This window comes from Mesitornis unicolor, unplaced genomic scaffold (assembly GCF_000695765.1).
Source record: "Mesitornis unicolor isolate BGI_N332 unplaced genomic scaffold, ASM69576v1 scaffold557, whole genome shotgun sequence".
Taxonomy (NCBI): domain Eukaryota; kingdom Metazoa; phylum Chordata; class Aves; order Mesitornithiformes; family Mesitornithidae; genus Mesitornis; species Mesitornis unicolor.
In genome coordinates, this window is record NW_010198182.1 from 22,424 (window position 1) to 37,205 (window position 14,782).

General features: G+C 40.0%; 1 protein-coding gene across 1 annotated transcript; it reads left to right on the forward strand.

Annotated features, from left to right (window-relative positions):
- Positions 1–1,580: 1,580 nt before the first annotated feature.
- On the forward strand, positions 1,581–14,775 carry LOC104544233 (myosin heavy chain, skeletal muscle, adult; the record flags this gene model as incomplete). The annotated part of the gene is made up of 28 exons (XM_010189050.1): positions 1,581–1,766; positions 1,855–1,998; positions 2,090–2,246; positions 2,805–2,832; positions 2,931–3,050; positions 3,126–3,228; positions 3,358–3,421; positions 3,510–3,608; positions 3,709–3,812; positions 3,895–4,033; positions 4,990–5,108; positions 5,209–5,358; positions 5,885–6,055; positions 7,466–7,775; positions 7,884–7,954; positions 9,468–9,555; positions 9,650–9,767; positions 10,046–10,169; positions 10,619–10,755; positions 10,846–11,101; positions 12,487–12,729; positions 12,829–13,005; positions 13,091–13,236; positions 13,329–13,419; positions 13,508–13,897; positions 14,119–14,245; positions 14,341–14,459; positions 14,761–14,775. Coding segments are annotated over exons 1-28 (3,996 nt in total), but the record flags the coding sequence as incomplete, so codon positions are not given.
- Positions 14,776–14,782: the final 7 nt, after the last annotated feature.

Below are 14,782 nucleotides of genomic sequence, written 5' to 3' on the forward strand. Positions count from 1 at the left end.
CGGAAAGCTTTAAGGTAAGTGTATGGGGTCCGCAGACTTGCAGGAAGGGGATGGTGTGTTTATGTGCCACAGCTGCCTTTCTGGTGCCTCCAATGCTCAGTTCCAGGAGGGGACTCAATTTATCAGCTCAGGCATTAAATCTGCTTTCAAGGCATCTGCACATTTTCACTCTGGATTTCTGTGCAGCAGCAAGTAGAAAGTTGCCATTTCTGTTTTACAGTACTGACCAGCTGCCAGCCTGAAAGCCATCCATCTGGTGTCACAAGAGGTAAGAGCCTGAATTATTAGTTCTTAGAGGGCAGGGAAAGATCATTTTGGGTGGGCTTTCTGGAACAGTCACTGTTTTGCCCTATGTTCAAACCTAGTGTGATCACAGTAGAAGGTGGTGAGTGCCCAAGGTTTTCAAGTGGCTGCGTTTGACCACTAAGCACTAGTGGCAGACCAGAAATTCTTCACTTCTGCTTGACTGATCTAACAGGGATAAAGGTGTGCTCGCTTCCCATCCTTTCTATGGCAGCAGTAGAACTGGAAGAAGATAAGCAGAGCAGGAAAAAGTGCAAAATTCTATGTGAGAATATATGAATTAATAAATCATCTGTGCATACAGACTCTCTAACCACCTTTGTAAAATGCCAGAGCTCTCTTAGATACCTGTTTTCTTCTTCCAGACAAAAAAAGTATGGATTACCTAATGAATAAAGAGGGAATAAATTTTACTAATGTAGCTAGAGAATTTTCAAGAGCAGTTGGCTAAATTTAGATATCTATCTGTTTAATAAAACATCTGAAGATATAGTCTAGTTTTTTAAAGTTTTGAGACTAGTTCCAAGATTTTTTTCATTAGGCATTTATTCGTGATCTTGATACAGGCTTCGCAATTCCAGTTTCAATGCTTTAATTTTATATTACCCAAGTTAGAATCTGGGGTCTGAAATTACTTAGATATTGCATTGGAGAATGACAAATGCATATAATAAATTAAATTATGGCAGAATATTAAAAGTTTGCCCATTTATTTCAGTTGACAACTTCATTAGAAAATTTCATTAATTTCCTACTGTCTTTCTTTTACCATTATATTTAGTCAGTAAATGTCCCATGAGTTCAATGTTTTCCAAGACTGTAGGTGGCCTAAATTACAGTTTTTCTGAAATGTTACTTCACTGTTCATCCTTTTAATAAAATGCCCTAACTGTATGTCTTAACAGTGATAAACAGCGATGTCTTAGTGAAACTTGCTCAGAAAATTCACTACTTTACAGACAAAATATTCTTAAAGTACCAAACCCACAGTTCTGAAAGGTCATTAAAAGTTGCTTTCCTGCATGTTTGAAGACCTAGACTACATGAATGAAAACCTCTTGTTTTCTAACTTGAGCTAAAAATTAAATCCCTAGTTAGCCCATGTTATATGTTTCAAGTACTCAGAGTATTAAGAGAAACCAAGGCACAGAATATAAATTTCTTCCCAGTCTTACAGAATAGATGTAAATTAACAGCACCATATTGTTCCTCCCCTTTAGAGTCCTCTACTGACATACCTTCAGTAAAGCGCAGACATGGCCTCTGGAGATGCTGAGATGGCCGTTTTTGGGGAGGCAGCTCCTTACCTCCGGAAGTCAGAGAAGGAGAGAATTGCAGCCCAGAACAAGCCTTTTGACGCCAAGTCATCTGTCTTTGTGGCTCATCCTAAAGAATCATTTGTGAAAGGCACAATCCAGAGCAGGGAATCAGGGAAGGTCACTGTCAAGACTGAAGCTGGAGAGGTGAGTTAAAAACAAGGCTGAAGGACATGATTTGATTCCCATTCTGAGCTTTTAGCTGACATATACGGATCTTTCATTTCCTTGGCAGACCCTGACTGTGAAGGAAGATCAGGTCTTCTCCATGAACCCTCCCAAGTATGATAAAATCGAGGACATGGCCATGATGACCCACCTCCACGAACCTGCTGTGCTGTATAACCTCAAAGAGCGTTACGCAGCCTGGATGATCTACGTAAGTACCAGCAGCAGGCTTCCTTTGGGTAGCTAGGAGGAACTGCTCTGCCAGGCTAAGCGATGGCCAACGTGCTGTCTCTTTCTTGCAGACCTACTCGGGTCTCTTCTGCGTCACTGTCAACCCCTACAAGTGGCTGCCAGTGTACAACCCAGAGGTGGTGTTGGCCTACCGAGGCAAGAAGCGCCAGGAGGCCCCTCCACACATCTTCTCCATCTCTGACAATGCCTATCAGTTCATGCTGACTGGTAAGTGCTTGACTTCCTTCACAGCAATCTAAACCAAAAAGCCCTACAGATATCACTGGAGCATGTGACAAGCCAGCTAAAGACACCACAGATTTTTTTTACTGAGTACTTGATTGAGTTATGCAGGAACTAATTTCAAGAAGCATGCATAGACTCAGCACTGTGTATGATTTGCAATTTATTGTATGAAATTCTACACTCCCCCGCTGCAGAAATAGTTCTTGATTCAGTTTACTATTTTATTTCACTAATAGGAAAGAAAAACTTATTAGTCCATATAGGCCACTATTTTGAACACAGGTAGGCATTTTGATTAGATTTCTTGATGAGAACTGCGTGAAGGGCAAGTGGATGCACAGCTTGTCTCAGGATCAAATGCCTCTGACAGTTATCTGCATCCATTTGGGCTTATAATTTCTACTGTTGGGACCTGGAAGGGAATTGGGTACTCTTAGACTTTCTGAAGCCCCAGCTTACATTTACAGCTTTACTTCTCATTCAGCTCAATGTTATCCAGGTCAACAGTCAACACTATCTTTCATTCTGCTTTTTTCACAGATCGCGAGAACCAGTCAATCCTGATCACGTACGTACACTCTCTGCTCACGTCCCTGCAGGGCTGCCTGGTGACAGGGGATCTCCTGCCTGACCACACGTTCTCTGCTTCTCTCTTTGGTTTCACAGCGGAGAATCCGGTGCAGGGAAGACTGTGAACACAAAACGTGTCATCCAGTACTTTGCAACAATTGCAGCGAGTGGGGAGAAGAAGAAAGAAGAGCAATCTGGCAAAATGCAGGCAAATAAATAGATACTAGCTTCAATCAATGTTTTGCTCTGTTCCTGATGTGATTTTTGGAAATGATAATGAGCAATAATTACCATCCTGCAGGGAACGCTAGAGGATCAAATCATCAGCGCCAACCCACTGCTGGAGGCCTTTGGAAACGCCAAGACCGTGAGGAACGACAACTCCTCACGCTTTGTAAGTTCTTGCTTTGGACAAAATCCCTCCTTCTCATTATAATAGTAGTGATGTTGTAGTGGTATTCTCACATGAGGAGATGGCAATGAAAGGCATCCATGTGGAAATGCTGCTGCTTCTCCTTAACAGGGCAAATTCATCAGAATCCACTTTGGAGCCACAGGCAAACTGGCTTCTGCTGACATTGAAACTTGTAAGAGACTCTCCTGGCCTGGTCACATTCCTTCCCCAGTTCCCACCTCCATGTGCGTTTCTATGCTTAACTCTACCTTCCTTTCCAGATCTGCTGGAGAAGTCCAGAGTCACTTTCCAGCTCAAGGCAGAAAGAAGCTACCACATATTTTATCAGGTCACCTCCAACAAGAAGCCAGAGCTGATTGGTAAGAGGCATCACAGAGCTTTCTGGAGGAAGATCACCGAGCAACATTTAACTACATTAAAAAACTATGAAATGTAAGCTATGAACCCTTTTGTTTTCAGAAATGCTCCTCATCACCACCAATCCATATGATTACCCTTTTGTTAGTCAAGGTGAGATTACTGTTCCCAGCATTGATGACAAGGAGGAGCTGATGGCTACAGATGTAAGTAACAAGACCAGTCAACAAGCACAGGTCATACATCATATAATATGCAAATATTTAACTTTGCTAATTATATTACCAGAGTGCCATTGACATCCTGGGCTTCAGTGCTGATGAAAAGACGGCCATTTACAAGCTGACAGGAGCTGTCATGCACTATGGGAACCTGAAGTTCAAGCAGAAACCAAGAGAGGAGCAGGCAGAGCCTGATGGCACAGAAGGTATTATCAAGCATAATAATTAACAGTTCTGTGAGCCACTATGGCTATGGAAGACAGCAAAAGCTATTCTTTGTTGGACTTTAGGAACCCAAGGAAACAGTAAGCCAGAAAAATACTGTCTCTTGTCCTCTTCTCAGTACATCAAGTTCCCTGATCTCAGGATTTTTGTATGCTGTGCTATGAACAATTAATAGTTTAAACTGTCCTTTATCCTCTTCCAGGAAGTCACAAGGAACGGATGGCCTTCCTGTAACATTATTAGTCATACTTTTGTTGGAATTTGGTTTGAAATTGTGAAACAGTCAAGATGTTCAACTCTAACAGGATGGGGCACTGTGTTCTTATTCACCCTCTCCTGTCAAATGCATAGGGAACTCTTGTGTGAGAGGTGTATTTTATTCCTCTTCTTTGTTGGCACAGGACCTACAACCCATGTCTACAGTTTATTGAGCAATGGCTCCTCTTGCTAGGTAGAAGGTAGGAAGTACCATAGGTAAAAGGATGAAACCTGGTGAGTTTCAGTGAACATCAGAAAACAAAGCTCAGAAAGGGTTGTAGACTCTGGATCAGAAATTGAACAGGGATATCCTCTTTGTGTTCGACCCTAAATATTGGGTGTTTTTAAACACCTGAATGTAGATCAGTAGCTGAATTGTCACTGCAGCTGCTGAGCTATGAATGTACTACAAATACTCAGGCTGGCAAGCTGCAGCTTCCAATTTTATGCCAGGAGATTTTTGAAAAAAATCATTACTTGCTACATATTTCAGTGAAGATTTTAAAATATAAATTATTTTAGTAAAGCTCAATATGCATAATGATGGCTTTGAAGTTACCAATGTGATTCTATCAAAAGATTTCAAACAACAAAAATCTGAACCCTGCAGCCTTTAGAGAATACTCTGGGATTCAAAATCTATGTTAAGGAATTCTTCTTTTTTCCTCTGACTTTTTAGTTGCTGACAAGGCTGCCTACCTGATGGGTCTGAATTCAGCTGACATGCTCAAGGCACTATGCTACCCCCGAGTCAAGGTTGGGAATGAATATGTGACCAAGGGTCAAACTGCACAGCAGGTAAGAAATGTGTGGTAACCTGGAACCATGTTCTCAATTAAGATCTTTTTTATTTTCCTCTGCTCTGTATGGTAACTCCTGGCATTTATTTTTCCTATAGGTGCACAATGCAGTGGGTGCTCTTGCAAAGGCTGTCTATGAGAGGATGTTCTTATGGATGGTTGTTCGTATCAACCAACAGCTGGATACCAAGCAGCCCAGACAGTACTTCATTGGTGTCCTGGACATCGCTGGCTTTGAGATCTTTGATGTAAGGAACAAAGGTTTGGTGAGAGCTATTTGGAAGTCACAACTGGATGTCATGATCACTCTGAGACACATATTTTAAAGAAGTAATATAATCACAGAATTATTTGCAGTTTTGCCTACTTTGTCATGAGATTAAAAAATCACCTTTCAAAGAACTTTTGTTATTTCAAGGTGTACAAACTCAAAGGTACAGAATGGACCAATCATGTTTAAATCTTCAAGGATAAGAGAGTGTAAAACATGTGTATTGTGATAGGCTTAAGGTTAGTTTTTTTCTCACTGTAGATTGGTCCCAGACTATACAGGAAATACTTTATCTTCACATTTTTATCAATCAAAAAAATAATTCTTGTGGACAATTAGTTTGATGCACTTCTGTATTTTGTAATGTAGACATATAGCAGACTGAAGAAATGCACAGACATGACAGTGAAGCCTAGATAACTGCACTCCTTATTTTTAAATTATGAGATTTTGCAATTATTGCTGCATCTTACAAATATGTATCTTAGTTACTTTATTTTCAGTTTAACAGCTTTGAGCAGCTGTGCATCAACTTCACCAATGAGAAACTGCAACAGTTCTTCAACCACCACATGTTCGTGCTGGAGCAGGAGGAGTACAAGAAGGAAGGGATTGAATGGACATTCATTGACTTTGGAATGGACTTGGCTGCCTGTATCGAGCTCATTGAGAAGGTATCATTCGTGTTGAAATGTGTTACATGCATGAAAATTCTATAATTACTCTGTGTCATTGTTCAAAGGGATCTTCTATGTTCATGTCCAAACAGTCTACTTTTGTTATTCAAAATATCTTGCTCTGTAGTTTATTTTTCCTGTCAAGTGAGACATGAAGGAGATTCCACAGAACTTTGTGGCAGCAAGTCTGTACTGATCTATTTTCAAGTGTCAAAAGATTGTTGAACTCCCAGTAACAGTGTTCTTCCAAAACAGCTAGAGTCGGTTTTGAGGTCTGCATGTTGTCCTCATCATTCAACTTTATCAGGCTTATGCTTGTACAGCAGAATAGCTGCATCTTTGTAAAATTAACACAGAAGACAGACATACATAACTGTCAGCACAGAGTTGCACTTACCTGTGCATCCTTTAACAACGAAAAGGCAGTCGCACTGCACATGAGATGAAACGTTCAGTGGCTGGCAGGATGATAAGTAGTTAGAATCACAGAATCACAGAACTGCTGAGGTTTGAAGGCTGCTCTGGAGATCACTTAGCCCAACCCCCTCAGTCAAGGCAGGGTCAGATAAAGCGGGTTGCTATTTTGAGTATCTTCAAGGGTGAACACTCCACAGAGTGTCGGGGGAACTTGTTCCAACTTTTGACCACCCTCTCAGTAAAGAAGCTATTATTTTTCTGTTTAAATTGAATTCTATGTTTTTCAATTCATGCCTGTTCCATTTTGTCCTATCACTGGAGACCACCAAGAAGCTTCTTGCTCAGTCTTCTTTATACCCTTCCATTAGGTATTTATACACATTGATAAGATCCCTCATAGCCTTCTCTTTTCCAGAATTTAGAGTTCCATCTCTCTCACCTTAGCTTCTCCTTCTATGTCAGACATTCCAGTCATTTAAATATCTTTGTGACCTGTCACTGAGCTCATTCTACTATGTCCACATTTCTCTTGTATTGAGGAGCCAAGAATGGAACACAGCACTCCAGATGTTTCTCAGCAGACCTGAGTAGAGGGGAAAGGTCAACTCCTTTGGGCTTCTGGCAACACTTTTAAGCCAGACTGGGATTTGTTGGCTGCTTTTGCTGCAAGTGTATATTGTTGGCTGTTAATTTTTTTTAAGATATCTGTGTGTGCTTTGAGTCCCTCTGGAAAAGAATGTAGTGCTCTGATTTTATAAAGCAGGTTCTCAACACAAACTATATTAATGTCCATTAATATCTATGGTTCATTTGGTGTTAAAAAATGTAAGTATCGATATGTTTGATCTCATTTTCTAGCAGAAAATGTAATCAAATAGTAATCTTTACTCATGTGTATCCTAGTCTGTGTTCCACTACTCTGCCTAGGTGAAAGCTATTATTGCCCTGAAAACTAACTTACAATCTGCCTCCCCTGTGCATTTCTTCCAGCCCATGGGCATTTTCTCCATCCTGGAAGAGGAGTGCATGTTCCCCAAGGCAACTGACACCTCTTTCAAGAACAAGCTCTATGACCAGCATCTGGGCAAGTCCAGCAACTTCCAGAAACCCAAGCCTACCAAAGGGAAGGTTGAAGCCCACTTCTCCCTGATACACTATGCTGGAACAGTAGACTACAACATCACTGGCTGGCTGGAGAAAAACAAGGACCCCCTGAATGAAACTGTCATTGGGTTGTACCAGAAATCATCACTGAAAACATTGGCCTTACTCTTTGCCAACTATGGTGGAGCAGAAGCAGGTTGGTTCTATGAGTCCCATATTTTCACTGATGCACAACTTATCAAAATGAATTTTAAAAAGCAAAGCAAAAATCTAAAACCTGCTTTATTTATTTTCAATTTTGCAGAGGCTGCTTCTGGCAAGAAAGGTGCCAAGAAGAAGGGTTCTTCCTTCCAGACTGTCTCAGCTCTTTTCCGGGTACAGTAGAGTTCAGTATTTCTTCCTAAGATAAGGAGTAAACCTACCATTTAAAATTACTCTTTTTGACTTAGTTGTGTTAAAAGGCCCCCCAAGTTCTTGGGCCATATTTTCCCAGGAATAAATACACTGTAATCTATTTGTGCTTCATTCTACTGAATACACAACTTCTCTTTTTGTCCACTTGTCCCAAGATGATGTTTCCAGACAGAACAATGTCATACAGAAAACTTCTTAAATATACCTAAAATATATCAGATTTCCTTCAGATGTCCCTTTAACAACATTCTATTCACTGGTCTGGAGGATGACCTATTTGCTCCACTTATATCTCTATTTTTTCTCCTTGATTCGGGAATCAATCTCTTATAGTTGAAAAATCAGAACTTCTTGGGTTACAGATTTTTAAGATGTCAGACACTTGACAGTTCTTTGTCGTAACCAAGTCTTGCTGTCTGGCTGTTCCATACACTTCTGGCAGATGAAAAATACCTACTCTCTCCAGAGGTTATTTTTTACCACATTCATCCTTCACTTAGAACTCCCTGTTTTATATAGCCTGATTTCTTCTACAGATCAGCTGTGATATGATTCTTGATCACATGACAGTCTCTAGCCAGTGCTCTGAAACAGGACATGGGCACGTGTGTATACGTCCCAAGAAAAATAATTATGGCTATAGTGCCTTGTCACTGCAAGTAGGAATTTTGTCTCAGCATATATAATTCAAAACCAATGTAATAAACCTATGTTTAAAGGTCATAAGACTTCAAGAGGTAATGTTATAGGATAAATATTATTTGTTGCATTTGATTTGCATTTCTGTTATGTTTTCAAACTTTCTTCTACTATCCCTCTCTTTAGACATGTTACTGTTTAGATACCTTAATGTTCTGGCTGCTAAATCTGTGTACTCTGAGATGTGTTCTGGAGGCACCTGCTTCCCTCCACTAATTATAGGCAATAATTATTTATAAATATGTATACAGATATTAATTACAAAATAAGGCTGGGATTCATCTCACCTTTTTTTAATCTGACCTTACAAAATAAACATGTAATCTAGACATATAAAACTCAACTTGCCATTTTTATTCCTTTTGCTTTCACTGGGGAAACAGGAAGGTTCTATGTAGTGTGCTCCATATGACCCAGCTTAAATGTCTACTGCAGTATGCTACAAACTGCCTCACAAAAGTAACAGTTTATCTCTCTGGGTACATTCAATGGTAAAAGAACGTAATTTCTAATGAAGGCATACCACTAGAGTCAGCAAAACCTATTAAAAATGTTTGGAGTATGATATTTCCTACAGATTAAGCAGAAGGACATTATACAATAAACTAATAACAGCAAGTATCTGTGGAAAGTCAGAAAAACTGGTGGAAGGGGCTTCAGTGCAGGATTCTGAAAACTAATTTTTGTCTGATATCTCATTATCTCATTTCAGAAAGCTTGATGCTTGTAGTGGAAACTACATTTGCTAATATAAACTTGTTAATGACTCCTTTAGGAAAACTTAAACAAGCTGATGACAAATCTGCGAAGCACACACCCCCATTTTGTACGCTGCATCATTCCAAATGAAACAAAAACACCTGGTAAGAAACTCACATATAGAAGACTTTCAGTATGTTGTAGACCTTCACCTCTGTATTACAGGATATAGCATGTATCTGTGCTCTGAATTGCCAGGTGCCATGGAGCATGAACTGGTTCTTCACCAGTTGCGATGTAACGGCGTGCTGGAAGGGATCAGAATTTGCAGGAAAGGATTTCCCAATAGAGTCCTGTATGCAGATTTTAAACAGAGGTCAGACTTCTTCCCCTTATTGGAACATTTTGTTCATCTTGCGTAGCTTGTGGAATTTAAGTTTCACCTCTGGTGACAAAAAACTTTTCTAAAGTTTACATTGAGAACATAAGCACTGGTACATTCTCAGCAGTTCTTAGAATCTCTCTTGCAGTGTGTTAGCCAATTGTTCTCAACAGCAAGCCTCTTTATATTCACAGAATCATAGAATCATTTAGGTTGGAAAAGACCCTTAAGATCATTGAGACGAGTGCAAGCTGTTCCATTTTCTTCCCCAGATACAAAGTATTAAATGCCAGTGCTATCCCAGAGGGACAGTTCATTGACAGCAAGAAGGCTTGTGAGAAACTTCTTGGATCAATTGATATAGACCACACTCAGTACAAATTTGGCCACACCAAGGTACCAGAACTGTTTGTTTCAAGTACTATGTGTGTTTCATTTGTACAGCTTGAGAATGTTATTCAGATTCTCCAGATAGTATGTGAAATGATCAAATAGTGTATTTAAAAGAAATCGCTAAGTACTCAACATTTGAATAAAACTGAAATTCATTGCCATAGGATTCTGCAATTAATGGCTAAATAAGGGTTCCTAATTGAAGACCAAGTTCTAGAAGAAAAGAATCAAGGATTAATAAAAACAAAGGCAAAATATCTGGCTATTATTGATACTCAACTGCAGGAAACTGGAAACTTGGAGATACAAAACAAGGTCTATTGCTAAATACATTATTTTTGCTTTTGCTCTTTCTCTTAATTTCCTGTATTATCAACCATGAGGGACAGAGTACTAGGCTACACTGAGCAACATGCACATACACTACATCTATTTTTGTGTTCTTACCTAAGGTGTTCTTCAAAGCTGGGTTGATAGGCCTCTTGGAAGAGATGAGAGATGAGAAGCTGGCACAGCTCATCACCCGCACACAGGCCAGGTGCAGGGGCTTTCTGATGAGAGTGGAGTACCAGAAAATGGTGGAGAGGAGGTAGGCATTTCTTCAAATTAGATTCCCCGTATTTGGCTTATTGTGTCATCATGGTCTAAATATTTAATATAAATTTGACTTACCTTTCAGAGAGTCCATTTTCTGCATCCAGTACAACATTCGTGCATTCATGAATGTGAAGCACTGGCCCTGGATGAAGCTGTTCTTCAAGATCAAGCCCTTGCTGAAGAGTGCAGAATCTGAGAAAGAGATGGCCAACATGAAACAAGAGTTTGAGAAAACCAAGGAAGAGCTTGCAAAGTCTGAGGCAAAGAGGAAGGAGCTGGAGGAGAAAATGGTGAAACTGGTGCAGGAGAAAAATGACCTGCAGCTCCAAGTGCAGGCTGTGAGTACTACCAGTGTTCCTCATTCTAACTGAACTGTGACTGATTAAGCTGATATTTGTAACTACAGTTTCAAACCAGGACACACATATTCAACTTTATTTCATTAAGTGATGCTCTTAAAAAATAAAACAAGCTTCAATAAGGACTTCCAGGAGGCTGTAGTCAAGATATTACACGGGTAAGACTTTTCTATGGTGTATGCTGAGTTATCTATCATTTACATTCAGTTAACCTACATCAGAGCAATCGAGGAATTTTACTTTTATTAGTATACTCTTTGTTCTTCTTGTGAATTTTTCCTATCTCTCCAAAACCGAGGATGCTTATCCTTATACACACATGACTAGGAACCATTAGGAAAAGCTAAGAGAACATTTCTTTCCTCTCGTTATTCTCCAGTTAAACAAGAGAATTTATTTCTTTACAGTGTAGATGGTGTCTTAGCTGTTACAGACCTTACTATGTTGTAACACTGAACTAAGAGGAAACATAATTTAATATTCTTACTTAGCCTCCTAAATCACTCAGAATCATGACATAAAATTACGTGTTACATCTGCAGTGTTGTAATGCTGTGGTTTCTAAATTAAATAATTCACAGAATGGAAGAGTCTGCATCCTCAACAAAATCATATGCAGTGTATGCTACATTTAGGCAAATTTACATGACCCTCTTTTTGAAGAATCTTGAACTTCAAAAGATGAAAAAATCAACTCACTGTTAAAATTATAATTTATCTTTCATATTAGTTCTGCTAGACTGAAACTTGAGACAAAATATAACAAATACCACAATAAAAATACCACTGTAATGAAAAAAGCCTAGAGACATATTTTCCAACACCTTTTCTTCTTAATTCATAGAAGTCTTACAGAGAAAAGTCAAAGCTGCTAGACAATGAGTATTTTTGGGCTGTGGTCATGAAAAACTAAATCAGAAATGGTTGCCTCAAAAAGACAGTAGGGTGAAAAAAGAGAAATGCAGGAATGATGTGAGCATAACTGTAACTTTGGTATTTATATGTATCTTGGCATATAGTTATCAATCGGCACAAATGTGGGAGGTATTCATATCATTAAACCCAAATTTACGTATTTTGGTCTAGTGTTTGATACTATAGGATACTAAAATCTATACCTTGAAAAAATGTAAATACCGGGGCCTTCATGTAGACAGAAAATAACTGTACTTGGTTTTAGCATTCAAAACTGGCTGTTAAAAAATGAGCAATTGAAAAACTTAATCTATATTATATTTTGTTCTGTTGCAATATGAACCACACCTTAAACTACAAAATTGGTATCCAGGGCTCTAAACTGTGAGAGTAAGCATCTCAATATTCCCTCAAAAAATACATGCTTAAAAATGATATTTTCCCATCAGGAAGCTGATGCTTTGGCTGATGCTGAGGAAAGGTGTGACCAGCTCATCAAAACTAAAATCCAACTGGAAGCCAAAGTAAAGGAGGTGACTGAAAGGGCTGAGGATGAAGAAGAAATTAACGCTGAGCTGACAGCCAAGAAGAGAAAACTGGAGGATGAATGTTCAGAGCTGAAGAAAGATATTGATGACCTGGAGTTAACACTGGCCAAAGTGGAGAAGGAAAAGCATGCCACTGAAAACAAGGTACGAGGCAAAAGATGGCACTCTCACAGAAAAGACCTTTGTTTAGTTACACAGTATAAAGTTTTAAATTACCTTATTTTTGCTCCCTTCTTCTCAAAGGTGAAAAACCTCACAGAGGAGATGGCAGCTCTGGATGAGACCATTGTGAAGCTGACAAAAGAGAAGAAAGCCCTCCAAGAGGCCCATCAGCAGACACTGGATGACCTGCAGGCAGAAGAGGACAAAGTCAATACTCTGACCAAAGCAAAGACCAAGCTGGAGCAGCAAGTGGATGATGTAAGCACGCAGGCATACGGCAAGAACAGGACAGGTATGGAGTTAGACCTGGCTGGCAGAGCTCCAATGGTCTTGCTCTTTTCAGCTGGAAGGGTCCCTGGAGCAAGAGAAGAAACTGCGCATGGACCTTGAGAGAGCTAAGAGGAAACTCGAAGGAGACCTGAAGCTGGCCCATGACAGCATCATGGATTTGGAAAATGATAAGCAGCAGCTGGATGAGAAACTGAAGAAGTAAGTGTGGCTGTGGGGCACCAGAGCACTGTGCTGGTGCACTTGTCTGTTTTCTTTCATCTCTAATATGTTGGGGTTTATTTTGCCCAAAGGAAAGACTTTGAAATCAGCCAGATCCAGAGTAAAATCGAGGATGAACAACTTCTGGGCATCCAGTTACAGAAGAAGATCAAGGAGCTGCAGGTAAGACTCTGTCCATTCTCCTCTTTCACCCAGTCTCTGGTCAGGTAGGAGGAGGGCCTGGGAGTGAGGGGTGTCTAATGTTTCCTAGGCTCGTATTGAGGAACTGGAGGAGGAAATTGAGGCAGAGCGAACCTCTCGGGCAAAAGCAGAGAAGCATCGGGCTGACCTCTCCAGGGAGCTAGAGGAGATCAGCGGGCGCCTGGAAGAAGCAGGAGGGGCTACTGCAGCTCAGATTGAGATGAACAAGAAGCGTGAGGCAGAATTTCAGAAGATGCGTCGTGACCTCGAAGAGGCCACGCTGCAGCACGAAGCCACGGCTGCCACCCTGCGGAAGAAGCACGCAGACAGCACAGCTGAGCTTGGGGAGCAGATCGACAACCTGCAACGAGTGAAGCAGAAGCTGGAGAAGGAGAAGAGTGAGCTGAAGATGGAGATTGATGACTTGGCCAGTAACATGGAGTCTGTCTCCAAAGCCAAGGTATATTTGAAAACAGTGTAATACTTGTATTGAATTGCATGTTATTTAAACATCATCAGGATTTAGTGTAACTGTTTTCTTCATATTTGATGTACAGAACTGTGGGCATATGCGCGTAGTACCCAGATACGTAAATTGCATTTTCTGGACAAATTTTCTGCTGTAACTAAAGGTAGAATCAAGGGATTTATTCTATTTTCTTATATATGATTGACATCTAGGCAAACCTGGAGAAAATGTGCCGAACTCTGGAAGACCAACTAAATGAATTTAAAACAAAAGAGGAGCAGAATCAGCGCATGATTAGTGATCTCAGTGCTCAAAGAGCTCGTTTGCAGACAGAATCTGGTATGACACATCCATTTCTAGTTTGGAAATGAGAGAAACTCCTAAATGACTCTTCTGGCTGTTAAAATGCTTTCTTAATTAAAAAACTTTTCCAGGTGAATATTCACGCCAGGTGGACGAGAAAGATGCGTTAATTTCTCAGCTGTCAAGAGGGAAACAGGCTTTCACCCAACAGATTGAAGAATTGAAGAGGCAACTAGAGGAAGAGATAAAGGTAAAGATATTTCTGTAAAAAAAGAAATCAATATTTTATGGCACGCTGTTACTGGTGCAATGTTAAGAGTTAGAAAGGTGATCCAATTACAAGCTCAAAACATCCCATTAGATCATGCAATCCAGGTCTTATGTGTGCAGGACTCACAGTTCTTTGCAGTATATCAGAACTTGGATTTTATTCTGTCAATGCAGTCAGTTAACAACAATTCCTATGAGATTTATTGCACTGTCTAAATGCCAGTAAGAGAAAATTTCCCAGGATATATCTATTCCTTATTGCAATCATAACATCTCCACAGGCCAAGAACGCCCTGGCCCACG